The sequence below is a fragment of the Vicugna pacos genome, chromosome 13 (assembly GCF_048564905.1).
Source record: "Vicugna pacos chromosome 13, VicPac4, whole genome shotgun sequence".
NCBI classification, from domain to species: domain Eukaryota; kingdom Metazoa; phylum Chordata; class Mammalia; order Artiodactyla; family Camelidae; genus Vicugna; species Vicugna pacos.
In genome coordinates, this window is record NC_132999.1 from 36,382,015 (window position 1) to 36,402,360 (window position 20,346).

At 46.9% G+C, this 20,346-nt stretch overlaps 1 protein-coding gene across 1 annotated transcript; it reads right to left on the reverse strand.

Moving 5' to 3' along the window:
• Positions 1-5,846: 5,846 nt before the first annotated feature.
• LOC102532437 (olfactory receptor 2A12-like) lies at positions 5,847-6,794 on the reverse strand. The gene has a single exon (XM_006219539.3). The coding sequence runs from the start codon at positions 6,792-6,794 to the stop codon at positions 5,847-5,849; it is 948 nt and encodes a 315-aa protein (XP_006219601.1).
• Positions 6,795-20,346: the final 13,552 nt, after the last annotated feature.

The window sequence follows — 20,346 nt, forward strand, 5'->3', positions numbered from 1 at the left end:
GCTTAGGGCTGGGGGGCCAGCCTTGGTCCCTTGTTAGGATGTAAAAGAAAGCAGAGAAAATTTGTTTTCTTTTTCACTCTGGACTCTTATATTTATTTCTTCCTTACATATCTACTCTCCTGCAGCACAGGCTAGGCGAAGCAAGACTCAGGATAGTTTTGAATTTTTACTTTTGCCCTTTACTGCTGTGACTCTGAGCAGGTAATGATTTCTTATCTATAAAAAGAAAGGAGGTTAATTACAACAATATCTGATTCTGTCAAATTCTGAAGATATATATTTTCTTCTCCCTCCCACTTTCTTCCCCCCACCTCACACACACACACACACACACACACACAGCATCAGCACAGACCTGCAGGAGTTAAGAATGACCCAGAGAAATAGTTAAAACTAGAAGCAAAAAACAAAACAAAACAAAAAACAGAGAATGATGGGAAAAGATAGGAAGGACCCAGAAGGGAGAGAGAGAGACACAAGCACAAATGGCAAGGAGGCAGAGAGAAGCACAGAGAACTAGAATCTGGGGGCACAGACAAGGAGAGAGGAAAACAGGTGCCAGGAGTGCAAATGACATCAACAGGAGAAGGGGCAGGGCTCAGAAGGAGGAAGAAGGCGGGGGAACATTTCTTCTTCTCTTTGTATAAGAAGTGGACAAAAGACTAGAGGAAAGAGGCAGGGAGACGCGGAGACCCAATGGGAGAGTCAGGGGGACAGGACAAGGTGGAGACACAAAGGGAGAAAGAGGCAGGGAGAGAAAGGAGAAGATGGGGAGGGATGTCGGAGATGCTGGGAAGGTGGAGTGTGAGCCAGGGCTGTGAGAGAGAGGCACCGGAGGGCTGAGAAGGGGCAGCAGGAGCACAAACAGCTGCAGAGACCAGACAGAGAAAGAGACAGAGGCAGTCGGACAGGACAGGTGGAGAGAGGTGGGGCAAGGCCAGTCTCCTGGGGAGAAAGGAGCTGGAAGAGAGGCCAAGAGAAAGGAGCTGGAAGACAGGGCGACTGCATACCGGAGAACTGGACAGAGGGGTAGAGGCTGACGGGGCCAGAAGGTGAGGGAGAAGGTGAGGGAGATGGGACAGTGGAGGAGGAGGGTGGAGAACCAGGTTCGAGGGGAGGACTCAGAGAAGTGCTGCAGGAGGAACTCCTCGTGAGTCAAAGAGGCAGTGATGAGCTGGGGAGAAGAGAGAAGCAGGGATGGCCTGAGCGGGACTGCGCTGCAGGAAACTCCAGAGGCAGAGCGAGTGATAAATAGACATCAAGAGGGAAAGAAAGGCACAGAGCGAGGTGAAGACCCAGTCAGAGAGAACACGGAGCCAGAGACTCAGAAAGAGGACCCGGGAGATGGGACAAAAACTTCAGAGGCAGAGAAACACAGAGTCAGCAGGCAGAACAAACGCAGAAGGAGACAGATGGAGAGGGATGGAAGGTAAGAAAGAAAGAGAGGCAGAGACAGAGAGATGATAACAGACTCAAGACAGAGAAAGCAGGATGGACACAGAGAGAGAAAGCGGCAGAGACTCACATAGACATGGGGAGAGAGACAGAAGTGAGTGGGAACCCGACCAGGCTGGGCTTCTACCTGGAGCTCCCCACAAGGCTGGGTGCTCCCCAGAATGGCTGGGGGCGCTGCTGTCCTGAGCTTATAACCCTGCAGGGAAGGGGGTCTCTCAGGGGGTCACTCCTGCATGGCACATGGCCCTGAGGCCCTAGCCGCCTTCCTGCCAGGGAGGAAGCATCAGGCTCCTGCTCAGGAACATCACTCCCCAAGGATGCTCCAGCCAGGCCCTCCTGGAGGTCCAGGTCGGGCAGGGGGAACATGAAGCTGAGCTGGGGACACAAGTGTGGATGCTGGGGAGGGTGTGTGTGTCCTGGGGCTCAGACAGGGCCCTGAGGGCAGGTCTTCTCTCAGCTGCTCCTCCTTCCCCAGGAAAAAAATAAAGCACCCTGGGAGATCTAGAGTGACGAAAGCCATGAAATTGTCCCCTCCCCCTGAGGTGGTATCCCCAGGGCTGTTTCACCCATTAGAAACTGTGGGCAAAGTGTCTAGGGTCCTGGAGCTTTCACAGAGAACTCAAAGGGAAGATTATTGGCTCAAAAACAGGGATCTCTCAGAATAAAAATTAGTGAATAGTTAAATGACTCTTAAGTATCACATTTTATCAGTTAGTCAATGGCAACTCATTAAATTCTTACATAGGCATTAGGAAGTGATACATTAATTACATTTGGTGTAGGACATGGTACACTTTCATATGCATCTTATAAAGAACGGTGCCTGTGGATGTCTGAAACTGCCCAGTCGCCTCTTGGGTCTCAGCCCCATGAGGGTGTGTTCTGTCATTTCAAGTCGCTTGATGAGAAGCTTTTCTCAAGCAGGAAAGAAGGGGCCAGGCCCCCGCTGTGGCCCCTCACCTCTCGAGGACTCTAGCACCGAGGACCTAGGACAGGTAGCAGAAGGAACTTGCACCCTGTGATTCTGAGGGACTGAGGTCGCAGTGAAGACTTTGGAGCCCTCCCTGTTGATGTCTCTGGCCAAGGCACAGGGAGGAGTTCAGGCCTGCCTGGAGGGCAAAAGGAACTTCAGGCTCCATCCTTCCTGAGCACGAGAGGGCAACCTGCCCCCAGGTGGCCCAGGGGGAATGGAGTTACATTTGATACTTGGCCCAACACTTCCCTGCAGGAGCCAGACTAGGGCTTGGGCAGGAAGCTGGGAGCAGCACAGGGGAGAGGCTGGTGAGAGTGGAGCCCAAGAGTCTGGCTTCTGGGACAGGCAGGCTCCTTAGGCTGGTCCTCCTGGGCTCATTCTAGCCTGCATCCCTGTGTGATAGGTTGGCGGAAAGTTGGGGCCAGAGCCCTAGAGCTTCACTGCGTCCTGCACTCCCCGGATGATGTCCCTTCCCACCCCTCCTTACTGGCCACTCCTGTGGCCACAGTGAGGGCCGGGTGCTTCCTCCTGGGTGAAGGTCTCTGTCCTGCTCCCTGCTCTCCTGATGCTTACCTCAGTGTGGAGTCCACTGCAGCATGGATCGGGCACTGAAGGCCTCTCCCTCTGCTCAAGGGTTGCTCAGGATTTGGTGGTGTCCATGCCCAGCTGAATCTGACTCCGGCTCCCTCTGAGACCTTCAAACCTCCCTCTGAGGACTTTGCCTGCCCCATGGTGAAGCCCCCACCTCAGGGGCCTCCTCACACCTCTGGAGGGCTGTTTCTTTCCCAGCATTTCCCTGGCCCAGCCTGGAGCATCCTCTCCCTGGCAGTCCTCCTGCAAGCAACCGGGGTTTCTAGATCTGTGATCTGCCTCCCTTCTCAAGCAGCAGGGCCTGAGTTCAACAGCCAGGCTCTGGGCAACGTGCATTCTCACAGCGGCTACAGCCAACTTTTCTAACCCGCAGCTCTGACTTTGTTCTTCCCCTGCTCTGAAGCCTGCATCGGTTCCCACATGTAGAATTTAGTCTCCGCTCCTCTGTCCAGCCTCCAAAGCCCTTCCTGTGCTGAATCTGGTCCACCTCTCCAGTCTCTCCTCCTGCAGCTCAATGAAATCTTTGACATATGTTCATTTAAGAAAAGGCATAAGGAAAAGACTCATAAACTCATTAAGAATTCTATTCATTCAAAGTTGTTATTCTATTCTGTTTGCCAAAAAAAGTGAAAAGAATACTTTTCACCAGTGAAAACAAATCAACATGGAGAAATGTCAAAACCTATATTGAGTGAATAAATCAAGTTACAGAAGAATACATACTGTGTAATTCAATTTTTAAAATCATGGAAAGAATAAATTGTTTATGAATTATATTATAATATACTTCTTCAAAAATACTAATAAAAGCAATTAAAAAATTTTTAGACCTTGAAATGTTAACTATAGTTATCCCTAAGTCTAAAGTAATGGGCGATTTCCATTTTCTTCTGCTTGTTTGCATCTATTATAAAAATTTAAAAATAAACATATACTACACTTCTGCAATAAAGAAAACAAGTAATAAACTGAGAGAAGTATTTTCAATGCATGTAACAGACAAAGCATAATGTCCAACATATATGGTACACTACAAATTAAGAAAAGGTAAACAATATCTCACATTCATTGAACACTTACTATTTGTCTTTCATTATGATAAATGCTTTACATGTATTATCTCATTTAATCCCTCCAACAACCCTCTGAGGTCTATAGGATTTTCTTCCCATTAATAGATGAGGAAACTGAGACTCAGAGAATTTAGGTAACTTGCCCATCATCACTGAGTCACTAAAGGGTAGAGCTGAGGTTAGAACACAGAAGTCTGACCCCAGGGCTGACTTCACTACGTAACACTACCAACAGTCTTACGAAAAGATGGTGAATTCACTAGCAATCTGGGAATTATAAATGAAACAAAAAACGATGTTACCACTTCCCGTCTGTGAGGTAGAGAGGAACTTTAGAATGGCTGAGATGGATGACATAATCAAGAGCTGATGCGAATGAAAGATGCGGAATGGTATCCCTACTTGAGAAGAATAATTTCAGAGTACCTAGTAGGTTTAAAAGTTGTTGGATTCTAAAATCAGCCAAGCTCACTGCTATACATAAATCCTAGGAAAAATGCTTACATATGGAGAAATGTCCAAAGACATTTGTTGCGGAATTGTTTAAACAGTAAAAAAATTGGATATAAACAGATGTTCAGTTACAAAGAATTAGGTAAATGAAATGTGGTACATTAAAATGCTTGTTAAAGAGAATGAGTTAGGCCTATAATTATCAGATAGATGTCAGAGACAGAATGTTGAGTTTAAAATTTTTTAGAGTGATACTGATATGCTACCATTATGAATTTTAAAATTCATACAAAAACAATTCTATGTATTGTTTATGGATACAATTGTATGTAGGCAAAAGCTTAAAAACTCAGTGGATTGACTTCAATTTAATGATAGTGGTTGATTCAGAGAAGGTGAGGATATTCAAAGAGCACTTCAACTTTATGTGTTATTATTTAATCCTTCTTTTAAAAAAAGAAAAGACTCAAACTAAATATGGCAAAATATTGATGTGTTTGTTTTGGATGTGATAAAATGGGAATTTTGTTATGTATAGAAAAGATTTTATAATTTTTTTCTGTATAACTCACTCTGACTCTCACATCATACAGATGTACACAGAGAGAGAGATGCATATATACAAATACAGATAGATATACACACATGTTTTTCTTTTATGAAACATACATATTTATTTTCTTAAAGTAAAAGTAAGATTTAAAATGTAAAACCAGGTAAGAGTCAGTTTCACAAGCTGAGTTCAGACCAGATTGTTAGCCATATTGTTACATAAATATATCTAAAAAATTCTAGCTTAGATTTTATAGCACCTAGTTCAAAAAGTTATGCTAATATTATTTGTGAGTGTATATCAGACTGTAATACAAGACTGTTCCTGCATAATCTGTCTATGATTTATGTCATCTTCACTACCCCACCGTCCCCCACCAACCCTTTATACTTAGACAAGCATGTGTGCATGTTAAACATTTAGCTGTGATTACACTAAAACTGACATAAACTTTCAGAGATGAGGAGAGAACACAGGAAAAGCAATAAAACGATGGCCTTGAATCATAAGGACATAGCTGCTGTAAAAGAAATCCTTTGCCTTCAATCCCAACTGTGTCATTGGGTAATGGCAGCTGGAAATTTTCCAACCCATGGGGAGAACTTCAAGGTAGGGGTGGTCTCATCCTTTCTAGGTAGCTCACAGACCCAGAAAGGCTCAAGTTGGTCAGAACTGACGTACTTTTATGATACTACATGAGCCCCATCAAATCTGCTCATGACTCTGGACAACTCTGAAACATCCTGGGTCACTGAGCTGTCCCTCTGTTGCCAAGTACTTTCAGAAAGGCCCGCTTTACATCCTTGTTCCAGAGGCTATAGATGATGGGGTTGAGGAAGGCAGAGACAACATTGTAGAAAAGGGCTAGCTTCTTGTCCCTCTCTGGGTCATACCAGGAGCCAGGCCTCATGTACATGGTCATGGCTGGCCCATAGAACATGGTGACCACAGTGATGTGGGAAGCACACGTGGAGAAGGACTTGAGTCTCCCCTGAGATGAATGGATTTTTAAGATGGAGGCAAAGATACGAACATAAGAGGCCAGGATGAAGGAGAGCGGGACCAAAAGCAGGATGAAACCCAAGATGAAGTCCAGCCAGTTATTGAGGGATGTGTCTGCACAGGCCAACTTCAGGACAGCAGGGACCTCACAGAAGAAGTGGTTTATCTTGTAGGGGCCACAATAAGGCAGACGCATGGTGAAGACAGTGTAGATCAGGGCCCCAGCTATGCTAATGGACCAACAGACTGTGACCATCTTAATACAAATGGGACGGCTCATGAGTAGGCTGTAGTGGAGGGGGAAGCAAATGGCCATATACCTGTCATAGGCCATGATGGCATAGAGAACACACTCAGCAATGCCCAGGACCAAGAAGATGAACATCTGTGCTGCACAAGCTCCCCAGGAGATGGTCCTCCTTAGATATACCAGGTTAACCAACATCTGGGGCACAGTGGTGGTGACATAGCTCATGTCCACCAAGGAAAGAACACTGAGAAAGAAGTACATAGGTGTGTGGAGGTGTGTATCCAAGTAGATCAGGGTGACAATGAGTCCATTGCCCAGAAGGGTCATGAGGTAGAGGAGGAGGAAGAAGGTGAACAGAACCATTCTGACCTGAGGCTCACTGGAGAAGCCAAGGAGGATGAACTCAGACACAGAGCTGTGGTTGTCCTTGCCAAGGCTCTGCATGGTGATCTGCCTATAAGGAGACAAGAACTTCCCTGTTTTCTGTCCTCAGCCTTGGAGGAGGGAGGATGGAGCTGACCAAAACTGAGCCATACACATGGCTCCTTGCACAGTAGCTTGCCCAGATTTGATCAAACCTTTGTTGAGTTGAGTGAAAAGAGACAGGAAACTAGGGCAACTCTGGCAGTGGGAGGTAAGTCAGAGGATCTGGATTCATGCCTGTACTAGAATATAGGATGCCTGACTCAGGCCTTTTCCTGGAACCCATCTTCCCCTATAGAAAGCAAGGTATTAGGTAGCTATGTTTGTAACAGGTCCCCAGACAACCCCCAGCCACTGCTGAGTTCTTCCAAGGGTGTATACTTGTCCAAATCTGAAGAATAGTTCTCTGCTGAAAATTTAAAATGATGGCACCGAAACTCCATGTCAGCGGGCTGTGGTGGGTGCCTGAGGTACTGCCAACCCAGAGCTGGTGTGGTGGTGACACAAAGCCCCAGGGGAGCTGAAGCAATAGAGAAGAAATGTGGAGGCCCTACAGAGGTAAGAAAGCAGACATGCTGAGAAGCACAGAGTAGGGACCTCACAGCCCTGAGAAACCGAGAGAGTGACTTTGGTTCCTGACTTGCTACCCTCAGCCCCCGAGGTCTGTCTAAGCTTTGTTTCCTGTGATTGGATATCTGTGGAATTTTCCATTGAATCCTTTCAATTACCACCCTATGACCACATTTTAAATTTGGCTCTTCCTGAGTGTCCCATGGCTGTCACTTACCAAGCTGTGTGGATCTGGGCAAGCCCCTTCACCTCCATTGGCTTCAGTTTCCCCATCTGTTAGATAGCAATGAGACTTTATGGCACAGGGTAATGGCAAGAAGTATATGAGATACCATATATCAAGAAATTTTGCAAAATACAAAACACTAGACAAGTAAAAAGGGTTAATACAAGTGGGAGGAGTCTGGAAATCAGAAGAGTGGGGCTTGTCCTGACTCTGCCCCTGACTTTCCGTGCGATTTTAGGTAACTCCGTGCCCCTCTGTGAACTTCACAGCCCCGTTTTCAAGTGAGGCTGCTGGCCTTGACTACCCTACAGGAATCTTCTGGGTCTGCTACTCTTTGATGTCAGGACACCAGGCTGGAAACCTGTGATTGCCTCAGTGCCAAGCGCACCAAGGGGAGGGCTGAGCTGGGAAGTCAGCTAAACAGGATCGTGTTGGCAGGAGCTGGAGACAAGAGACCAGAGCAAAGGAGACATAGAGCATAGACTCAGGTGTCAACACACCTGCATCTTGTGCCCGCTTTACCTACTCCTAAGTCACTTAGCCTCTCAGAGTCCCATGTGCTTCATCTGTAGTACCACTTCCATGGTGGAAACTGCATGAAATACATCTGGTCTATTGAAATTGTTCAATAAATGGTAGCAATTTAGATACGGGAAGCTGGGTGGCAGGAGTGGGGGAGCAGAGAGGAGCTATCATGACCTTTTCAAGCATCTAGGTTCCAGAGGACAAGGCTGAAAACATGATGGTGAGGACTGCTTGCTACAGGATGATGGTGGAGGTCTGGGGATGGAGAAGTTGTCCAGGCTATGGGCAGAAGAAGATGGTGTGACATTTTTGTGCTGAGCTTTAGAGAAAAATAATAATTGGATGAAGAAGAAAAATGATCCAGATCAGGAATGTTTATGAAGGGAAGAAGAGAATTAGGGAAGCTCAGAGTCTTGGACATTAAGAGGGAGACATTCAAGAGATAAGGATTGGTCAGCAGTGCAAATGGCAAACCCTGAAGTCAGGATGAGGAGGGCTGAGAATAAGGAGGTGCTCACACCCTCCTTTCCACTAGTCCACATCCCAGACCTGGTCTTTCCCAGCAGCCCATTCCTGGCCTGCCTTCCTTGTCCACCCACCAGCAGACGCTTTTTCATCTCTTATGCCCATTCTCATGCTTCCTTAGACTATGCTAAGCTCTTTCCCATCTTGTTCTAACCGATTTTCAAGTCTGTGTGATTTTCCTCAGTGAGAATTCTGAGCCATGATGCTAATAGCACAACCACTAAAAGATCCTAGTCTGGGCAGCTGCGGTGCCCCTCCCTTCTGACCCACAGATCTTCCAAGGTACCATCCCATATATGCCATGCAAATCCCTACCACTCTTTTCCTCGAACTGTTCATCTGCTGGGAATGTCTCCCATAATCCTTTCTGCTTCTTCACTTCCCACCAACCTTCAGAGCCCAGCTTGGGGTTTCCTCCTTACCTGCCCAGTCTAGCTTTGTGGGTTCTCTATACTGTCTTCCCAGTCAGGCTGCAGGCAGAGGCTATGTCTCTCAGCTCTCTCTCTCCATGGTATCTAGTCCAGGATCCACAGATTGCTTTTGGAGCCCTGCTCCAGTGCTAGTCTTCTCTGCTTTAGGACCAGATTCTGCCCTGCCTTCCTCCAAGCTAATGACTGGCCGCCCCAGGCTGAAATCTAGAATCTCTGGCTGCGTAGCTTGCCAGGCTCTTAACCACTGCTCTCTGCTGCCCCTTGCAATGGCACCTGTGAAGGAATGGTGACCAGGCCTCCACTCCGTGTTAGTAACTGCTCTCTTTTCTCCACCTGTCAACCTTTCCCTGTCTCTTCCCAGCCTCTGCTCTTCTGGTAGAGAAGGAAAAAGAGGATCCCTTGTCAGAGGGGCCCACCCGAGAGCCCCAGGACACATTCTGGGTATGGGGTTGGGAGCCCTGAGCGGGCTCCTGTGCAAATCCAGAAACGGCCATGGAAGTGCACTGGAGAGCCCATTCCTAACCAGTGCGGGAAGACACCCCCTACTCCTCCCCAGTGAGGGGGCAGAGAAGACTAGGGTGGGGCTCCCTTGTCCATTCTCGGGAGTGCCCTGGGAAGGAAACTCCCCCAGCCCTTCTGTCAGTCCCACCTACAAACGACCAGCACCCTGTTCTTCTACTGGTGAAGCCTCCTTCGCTCCGGTGGCAGCATCAGCCTGGTTTCTCCTAGTCTTGAGCGGTGCAGGAGAAAGCAGTCCCCCTTCTCCTTTGCATGGTGGCCCTGCAAGAGAGGTCCACGTCTCCCTGAAGTGTGTCAGATGTAGAGCAGCCCTGGAGGGAGGGGCCTCCTGCTGGCAGACCCAGGGGCCCTCTTCCTATCAGAATGGAGTCGGAGAGTAGATCCCAGTCCCTGAAAAGCCCTGCAGATCCCCTGTCCAGGCTGGTAAATGCAGCACAGAGCCCCTAGGCTGGATGAAAGTCACGTCCAGGAAGTCTAAAGCCCCCAAGACATTTCGGGCTCAGCCCCTAGAGTTACTGAACCAGGCATCCTTCCAAAGTTCCCATCAGGGGACTGAAATGCCTTCCTGATGAGACTTAGAGGAGGAGGCAGGAGTCTCATGGCTGAGTGGCCACATCCCTGTGTGACACAGTGATTATACTACTAAGGTGTGCTTCACTGCCTTCCAAAGCACTTTTGTCTTTTATATCCTTAAGCATTTTATCCAAGGCCACATACCTACAGGGGTAAAACTAAGGCGTGACTATAGAGAATATAGATGCTGCTAATATTTATTAGTGTCCTCAGAGCTACCATTTACTGAAACCTACTATTCTGCAAGGCCACACACCTCATTGTGGTACAAATGCTACCAAACCTGTTACTATAGCAACAACCACCTACTATTGAACACTTACTCTTAGATGCTACAGTGAGTACCGCGCATAATGTAATTACTCCTCACAAGGTTGGGTAGCCATGAGATAGGTCAGGAGACATAGAGACTTAAAAGGAATTAAGTGGTTTATTTACATCACATAGCAGATAAATTGCATAGTCTGAATTTGAATGTGAATCTGCTAGATTCCAGATCATTCCACTGCAGCCAAAGCGCTATAGTATCTTACAGGAAATGTAGAGTTGGATTATAGAGTGTCTATAGGGCTGGGTGTGGGACCCAGGGGGTCAGAGTCCAGGACAGAAGCACAGCCCTCTTCGGACCTACTTGAAGGACACGGGTCCTTTTGGAATTCTAGGAGAGAAAGGCAGCCAGCTGGCTCAGCCTCACCATCTGCGGCAGGACAGGGCTCTCTGGGAAGGAGCCTGCCCTGTGGGTAGGAGGCACTGACCCACTGTGAAAGCTTGTCCAGTCATGCAAGGTAGAATTCAGGCTGTGAAGGGAGTGGTGATGAAGGTTAAGTTCAAGGCAAGGTGCAGTCCAGTTCGGGCACTGGGGGACTTCAGGCCAATGGGGAATGCTTTTACCTTGGTAGAGGTCAGCAATGAGGAATCCAGGTCAAGGCAACTGGTCTGTTCTCTACGTCATTCCCTTCTCCACACTTACGTTCAGAGTCAGTCTTTCTTGTGCAACACAGAAAACGGAAGCCCAGACAGACTGGTGATTGATTGCTGACTACCACTTGCTAGCCATATGACCTTGGGCAAATCACTTTCCCTCTCTGAGCCTCATTTCGTCCTATTTAGAACAGAAAACAATGCTGTGAGGGTTGAGAAGATGCGCGTATGGCGTTTCACACAGGTTCTGGGACACAGAAGGGGCTCAGTCAGTGGTACGTCTTAGACTGACAGCAAAAAGTGAGTGGTATTAAGGGTCAGCCTACTTCTCTAGTGGGACACCAGGACACCCTGTATCAAGGACAGGAGCCTGGATACCTGTATCCACAGTGGAGGACTGCTGCCCAGGCCACACATTTCTCAAGCAAGAGGGAGGGGACAGTGCCTGCGTGGGGGTAATTTCTTGCCTCCCTAAAAGAGGATAAACCTCTTAAATCTGGCATTCTTGAGATCTCAAGCAGAGATTTAGTGTTCAAGAGGGGACTGCACATCCATAAATGGGTAAGCAGGTAAGGAGTTTGTCTAATGTGCCTGGCAGTGCTACGCCAACTGCCTCGTAGTTGGTGACTCACTAAATCCTGATCTGGGTTCAAATTCCGGTCTGGTCTCTACTAGAAACTCAGGCAAATTACTTAACCTTCATAAGCCTCAGTCCCTTAAACTGTAAAATTTGGATAATATGAACCTCACATGATTGTTCTGAGGATTAAGAGAGAGGAAGTATTAAAGCATCTGACACCATGAACATAGTATGTGCTTAAGAAATGGGAGGAATCATCACGATGATGATCATCATTCCTCTGCAGTCACACAGCTGGGAAGTGGTCCAGCTGGAGTCCAGAACTGTGCCCCTCTGATGCCTGCTTTCATCCCAGCATACTCTCTATCTCTCAGCTTAGTTTCTTTTCACCTAACAGTTGGCCATGGAGTAGTAACCCTTTAATTTTTTGTTGTTTTTAACATTTTTTATTGAGTTATAGTCATTTTACAATGTTGTGTCAAATTCCAGTGTAGAGCACAATTTTTCAGTTATACATGAACATATATATATTCATTGTCACATTTTTGTCACTGTGAGCTACCATAAGATCTTGTATATATTTCCCTGTGCTATATAGTATAACCCTTTTAAAATATACATCGGATTCAATTTTAGTAAATTTTGTTAAGAATTTTTGCATCTATGTTCCGGAGAGATATGGGTCTGCAACTTTCTTTTCTCAATATCTTTGCTTGGTTTTTGTATCAGAGTGATGCTGGCCTCACAGAATGAGTTGGGAGCTATTCCCTTGTATTAAATTTTCTAGAAGAATCAGTGCAGATTTGGAAGTATTTCTTTAAAGGATTGGTAGAATTCACAGCTGAATCTATCTAGGTCTAGAGTTTTCTCTGTGAAAATGTTTTAATTCCACATTCAATTAAAAAACACAGATATATGGCTATTCAGGTTACGTATTTTCAGATGAGCTTCTGTAGTTAACGTCTTTCAATGACTTTGTTTTATGACTGTTTCAATGACTGTTTTATTTAAGTTATCTAATTTATTGGAATTAAGTTGGCCTTAGTATTCCCTTATTAATCTTTTAATACCCCCCCACCCTCTGGTGATTTCCTCACACATGTGCACTGATCAGCACTCATCTGAAGAACTGAGTGAGACCTTCTGCAGACTCCAGGGCTCTCTCGCTCTGCAGCTTCTTTTCTCCAGTGCTGTGTTCTGTGAATTCTAGCCGCCTTGGCCTCTTTCTTAGTCAACTTAAGAAAGTTGCTTCTGCTCTAGCAGAAGACCACAGATTGAGTGGCCAAAGTAACAAATATTTATTTCTCACAGTTCTGGAGGCTGAAAGTCTGAGATCAAGGTAAAATGATTATCATATAATATTAAGTTTTTAAAAAGCGGAATACTTAATCCATTAGGATTTGCCTGCAAAAACCAGAAAACCCAGCTAACAATGGTTTAGATACACAGGGATTAATTTTGTCATATAACAAGTAGCCTTTTTTAAAAAATTGAGGTAGAGTTGATTTATAATGTGTTAATTTCTGGTGTACAGCATCATGATTCAGTTATACATATATATACATATATATAATAAAAATGAATATATGTGTTATACAGTAGGACATTGTTGTTTATCTATTTTATATATAGTAGTTAGTGTCTACAAATCCTGAGCTCCCAATTTAAGCCTCCCCACCCCCTCCCCCTACTGGTAAACATAAGCTTGTTTCTCTGCCTGTGAGTCTGTCTGTGTTTTGTAAATAAGTTCATTTGTGTCCTTTTATTGTTTGGGTTTCCACATATAAGTGATATCATATGGTATTTTTCTTTCTCTTTCTGGCTTACTTTACTTAGTATGATGATCTTCATGTCCATCGTGTTGCTGCAAATGACATTATTTTATTCTCTTTTTTTTAATGGATGATTATCCAGTTATCTGTGAATGGACATTTAGGTTGCTTCTATGTCTTGGCTATTGTAAATGGTGCTGCTGTGAACATTGAAGTGCATGTGTCTTTTCAAATTAGAGCTCCCTTTGGATATATACCCAGGAGTGGGTTTGCTGGATCATAGAGTAACTCTATTTTTAGTTTTTAAAGGAAACTTTATACTGTTTTTCATAATGGCTGCACCAGACTACATTCCCACCAGCAGTGTAGGAGGGTTCCCTTTTCTCCACACCCTCTCCAGCATTTAACATTTAACAAGAACTCTTGAAGTAAGCAGCTCCTTGTATGAGTTCACAGATGGATAACGTTAGTGAGAGGATCCCTGTGATTCTCTGAGCTTTTTCTTCACGGTCTCAAGTTGGCATGCCCCTTTCTGCATAGGACATCTGTATTCATGATGAGAGAAACAGAGGTTAAGGGGAGGGGTTTTTATCATGGTCACTCTATCCCTTTTTTTAGGAGAATAAATATTTCACAAACAGTCCTCAGCTGAGTCCCCCTTGGGTCTCACTGGATAGGACCAGGTTACATGGCTGTCCTGCTGAGAGAGATTCGGGGAAGGGGGAAGCAGAGCTACCACCTGGGCTTGAGCTGTTCATGACGTGTTGACTGCCCCAAGCAAATGTTGTCTGCAAGAGCATGGTTCTGTCAGCAAAGAAGGGGGAAACACAGAGTCAGCCAACTAGTATCTGTCACAGTAACATTGTCCATAAAGTGTGATGTCACTGAAGTAAGAAAAACAAAGCCACTGTCATTTAAATACAGAAGAAAAATTAGAAACACCCAGAAATCATAACTAAAATGTTCTTTCTTATGTGGAAGGAACTAGAGGGTAATTATCTTTCCTGTTCTACTTTCTATGTCTATGAATTTGCCTTGATGAACACGGATTACTGTTGTAACTCAGAAACCAGGGAAGATTCTATCAGGGAGTATCCTGGTATAAAGGAATCCACGGTGGGGTGGCTTCCAGACTGAGAACCAGGATTCTCTCCTCCCCACTCAGCCTCTACTACCTTGCAGCTCAGGCAGAGGCTCCCGAAAGAACTCAGGACCCTGGGATGGCTGGAGTCCAACTTTATGGGGAAGGGGTGGTCAGAAAAGCTGAAGGAAGGGTCCCATCCCCAGGCTAGAGACTTGGGTGGTCCTGGCTTGTCCCCCCATTCCCCACCCCAAGCAGAGTATGTTGGAGGCACTTTACAGTCAGGCAGACCTAGACTGGGATCTCGGCTGCCTCTAATAGCTGTTTGACCTTGTGTAAGTCCTTTCACGTCTCTAAACTCAATGTCCTCATCTATAAAGTGGAAATAATGTGCTCTCACAGAGTAGTTGGAGAATTACATACAGTGATGCCTCTGAAGTGCTGGGCACCTAGAAGTTGTTCGATAAATGTGGGTCCCTTTTTCTTCTCTGTCCCCAGGAGAATATGTATCTAGCAGAAGCCCCAGAAGAGCTCGCTGCCCTCAAAAGTTGCTGCTCTTGAGTTTAGAGTGAATTAGCCAACCACTTCCCACTCCATGTGCAACTCTGTCCTTCCCACCTGGGAGGCTGCGTGGCTCCCTGCCCCTGGTCTGCCTTGTGACAGATCATGACACCAGGTTCAGTGCTAGTTAGGAGCAGAGCCCGTGTGGTCAGACAAAGCTGCATTCAGAATCCCAGCTCTGCACAGACTACTTAATGCTCCACGTTTCCTTTTCTGCATCTATAAAATGAGGATAATACTGTGTTCCTTACAGCATTGGTATATACCAAATGCCTGGCCCATAATGACTACTGAAAACAAACCCAACAGGAGGTGTTACTATGATATAGGGAACACAGCTCCATTTCACAGAGAGGAAGCTGAGGCTCTAGGAGGCTAAGTGACTTGGCCAGGTCCCCGTGATCAAGTCTGTCTGACGACAATTCCCAGGGCCTTCTGTGTACCAGTTGCTTCCCCAGAGGTTGTTCTTGGGAACCATTAGCTGCTGATGAGAAGGGTGGGGCCATCCCTGTGCTATATCAGTGGGGAGTCTTCTGGGGCTGCCACCTGGCATTAGAGACATGAGATGGAAGTGGGGATCCTGCTTAAGGAAAATGGGCGGGATTGAGGCATGAAGGCTTATCAAGGGAGAGAGGATGACCCAGACAGCCCCAAGTACTTTCATAAGGAAAGGTAAGGCAGGTAAGGACTACAGCATTGTAATGCAGACTGGGGACTCTGGAGGACAGAAAAGAGGTGGGAGAGTGGAGGGGCAGAGTACGGGGCAGGGAGATGCTTTAGAGAGCACATCGCTGATGTCATAAAGACCAGTATTTACTTTTAGCTCAGTACGAGAAAGAATTTAATGAGGGGCAAGGTCAAGGTAGCTAAGCTGCTTTTAGTGGTAATGAGCCTCCTGTCTCCGGGAGTGTGTGAACAGGAGTTGGAGCGTCCTTTGCCAGGGAGGCTGCAGAGACGATGTGTGCCCTGGTAGGGGCTAGATTCTCTAGGATTGCCTTTAGCCCCAAGGTTCGATGAGTCTATGAAGCTGCCCAGAACAGATCTGTAGAATGTCACCGAGGGCGCAGGGAGGAGCCTGCAACACGGAGCATATCAAAGCAAGACCCAGAGCCTGCTTGCTCTGGACTTGGGCCCAACCCTACCTTCAGTTCAGCACCAGCCATGGCAGATTCAGGAGCCTTCCAGACACAGGACCTGACAAGGACTGGGATAGCCCTCCTTGGCTGGTAGGGAAAGGTCAGGGCTAGGGCAGGGGCATACTCTGAAGGCAGCATCTGTCTGCAGTGTCTGGGGAAACTGCACGTTTCAGGCATCCATGCAAGGCATGATCCAGCAGGAGTGGGTGAGTGAAGGTGGCGTCGGCCCCAGCCCACCCACCAGGGGCTTCTGCTGGCCAACACCTGCTCTTTGGGGCCAGGCTCCAAGGGCCTCTCTGACCCTGGATTCTGTTTTCAGTTTCCACCCTTTTCTAGCCTAGTGATGCTCTTTCCTGCCTCTGTGGTCCTCTTTGTTTCCCTATCTGCCCAGCTGTGTATGTTGATCTTTCCTGGTCTGCCTCTGTGCCTCTGTTCTGCCCAGTCTGGGCCTCTGGTCTGTGCCCTGGTCCATCCTTGCTGCCCTTACAGGGGGAGCTGCCACCCCAGACCCCTCTTTACACCTGTGCTGTCTTCAGTCTCCCAGGATCTCCAGGTCCCACCAGGCTCCCCTAGCTCACCCCGTGGATCCCCTGACACAGCAGACCCCAGGCCCTCAGAGAAGGCTGCTCCCTGGTTGCCCCGTGCCCCAGAGTCAGCACTTTTGGAGGACTCCAGTGGCTGCTGGACACGGCAGGGTAAGGACATGGAGAAAAGGGCCAGCACCGGGACCACCTGCCTGGCCTCTGACTTCCCGTCGGGATGCCGGCTCCCCACATGCAGATCGCTGGGAAGGAGGCCGTGGTGCGGAGGGCAGAGGGGGCTGCGCAGGCTCAGGGAGGGCCAGCACGTGGCCGGGTCACTGTGCACGGAGTGGACACCAGCAGCCTGACCTCGTTGCCTCCCACACCTGCCTGGCCTGATCAGCTGCCTGCCCCAGCTTCACTCACTCTGCTGTTTGGCCACAGTTTCTGCTCCTCCTGCCCCTTTCATTCCAGCTTCTATCCTGGAGGAGGCGGGAAATGAAAGAGCAAGTGAGTGATTTAAGTGGTGCGGGAGCGAGGGAAGACGTTTTCAGGCAGGTCAGTCCAGCCACCTTCCTGTCACAGGTGCTCAGAGAGGCAGCTTTTTCTGGTGGTTATGAGCACAGGCTCTGAAGTCAGCTATGATCGTGGCTCTGGGTAAGTTGTGCCACCTCTTTCCCAGTCTGTAAAATGGGTATAGTAAAAATGCCCACCTCACAGGGTGGCTACGTGCAGGGCTCATGCTCAGCTTGTAGCCATTCTGGTACAGCTTTTCTGGTTTCTCATGGCAGGTGTCTGTTCTGATTGGAGGGTGCCCATTTTTATTGTCAAATCTTTCATCTATCACCCCAGGTATGGGAATAAAATAAAACAATGCATGTAAAGCACATGTGACAGCACCTGGCACATAGTAAGAGGCTATAATAAGAATATTAGTACTATTATTATCCTGTCAATTCCTGTCCCAGATAATATTATTATTAATATTATAATATTGTTATATATTATTATTATTAGCTGGAACAGTAGTTGAGAGATCTGCTAGAGAGATTCAGAACACCTGGTGCCAACTCTCCTGATGTTCCTCCTTCGGTGGGCTTTCTCAGACTTGTGACCTCCAGACACAGAGAATTTTCTCCAGATCTCTGAGGAACAGGAAGGAAAAGTATAGGGAGAGAAAGAATGTCTGTATTCTTTCATTTTTCTTTTTTCTCTGGCTTCCTAGCATCTCCTGGTCTGTAGATCATTCAGTAGCCATTTACTGGGTCTTACTATGTTCCAGGTTCTTCATTAAATAATGAAGTTACAGTGGGAAAAAATAAAATTACAGTGAAGCTGAGCTGCTCACTGGGGATGTGTCCCACCTGCAGAATTTGCAAGCTAGCTTGGGCTTGCCTTGAGCTAAGGCAGAGTCCAAGGAGCTGGCCAGCTGGTAGCCTGGAGTTCTGGGTCCTAATCTCATCTCTGACAAATTCCCACTGTGACCTGGGATGCAGCTCCTTCCTATGTCTCCTCTTTTCACCTGGCATCTTCAGCCACTGTGATGCTCTCTGTTTCAGCTCTTGCAGCAGCTGAAGATTTTTCTAAAGTGTCTGACCTGCCTTTGAATTCTGGTGACCAAAACTGAGTATGGCTTTAAGGAGTGAAGCCAGGGCATTCATTAGTCTCTCTTAGACTTTTCCCTGTGGACAAGGGAGCCACGGAAGGATTGAAGGGATGGCCCGGTCAGAGTTTTGTTTTAGAAATGGTGCTCTGAAGGCCAGGGAAGAGAATGGGCTGGGCAAGGATCCAGCTGGAGGGCTGCGATGAAGCCCAGGAGAGAGACAGATACTACGTGTCTGAACTGAACAGTGGGACTGGAGAGGGACAAATGGGTGGGAGAGGCATTTTGGAGATGGCAGCAGTGGACTGTGAGGACAAACAGGATGCAGGAGGATGAGAAAAGAGCTGAAGGGATTGCTCCAAGTTTCTGAGTGGTATGCGTGCATTCATCCTAAAAGTGCCACTGATCACTCTGTGAGTGTGTGTGTGTGCACATCTGTATCCGTATAGCCATGTAATTAAGTCCAGTGCAAGATTCTTTGCTCTCATGATCTGTCGTCCTCCCCTGAGACTCAAGAACAGAAAGTATTTCAGCAAATTGAGGACTCGGATTAGTTGAGCTCTGGGTAGCTGTGGTTTTTCTGCCCCAGGGAAACTATTTCTGCTAAAGAATGGGTGCGATTCAGTTTCTCCCATATATTTCCTCTCTGAGCCTCAGGTTCCCTGTCTGAGAGATGGGGGTAATGATTCCTACCCTTTACTTCTCACAGAGTCATTATGAGACTCAAAGACAGAATGGATGTCAAGGTCTGTTGTAAGGGACAGCTCCAAAGCCGAAGCCTATATTTTTTGCCCAAATGTAGGCACATAGGCCAGGCTCACACGGCGGATAATGATGCTGCCCTTTGTTTCCCCTCATGTGGGGTTTCTGGTTCCTATTCTTGAGAGTCAGGCAATTTTTCCCTAGGAAAAAATGATTTACCCTCAGGAGAGTCAGAGGAAGGATGATGGGGACCCAGAGGTTCAAGGAGCCCAAGTTTCCGACCCAGGGTCCTGGTTGGGGAACGGCATTTTGGGCGCACTTTGCTGGGTTACAGACTGCTCGTTCCAATTGCCCTCAGCCTCCTCTTATGGCTCAATCAGACTAAATACTTTTAACATCAGACTTTTAAAGAGCAAGCTCATCCTTTGGCTAAGTGTAATAAACAAAGAGTTAGAAATGGCAGCACATTTTCCCACTTTTGGCCCCAACGTGGAATATCTCAGATCTTGGGTATTCTTCTCAGGCAGAATGTGGCTGGCAAGGTAGATATTTTTATTCCTGTTTTATAGTTGAGGAAACTGAGGCCTAGGAATTGAGGTAACAACCCAAGGTCAGGTAGCAAGTAAAGCCAGAGCCAGGATTCAAGCAGTTTAGAACTTCTGTCTCTAAACCCTGTGCCCTTTCCATGCTGCCACATGGTTTGTATCCTTTCAAGATCGCCTGCCCTAAACACCACAGTACTTCATGCAGAAACTGAGGCCAACCTGGGGGCACAATGTGACCTACAAAGGCCCTTTGGTGAAAGGTAGAGATTTAATTTAAAAAATAGTTATCTGCCAGCTATTGGATAATGTCTGTGAAACTCCTGGAAAAGTACCTAGCATATAAGATGTTCAAATTGTGTGCAGTCCTTTGGCCAAGGTCAAGAAACCATCTGATGTGTTAACTGTAGACACGGGTTCTTGTGAAGATTCATTCCTGGTGTCTGAAGGACAATGAGCAGATTGGAGATCAAGGGGGTTTGTAATAGGGAAGGACCTTTGCATTCTATTACAAGTTAATCACTAAAAGGATGTTGCCTATAAGCTTAAATTACACATAATGGCCCAACTCTGGGAACGCTACCTCCCAGGTAATGAGTGTTAAGCTAAAATACCTTGGTTTAGCTCACAGGAAATAGCCTAACCAGGCCCACCTGTGAATGGCTTCGGGTAGGAAGAAATTAACAAATCCCCCTCGGAATCTGGCCGGAACCCGGACTTTAACCCCTCCCCTCTTAGTATAAAAGAAGCCTGAATTCTAACTCAGAGAAGATGGTCCTTCTCTG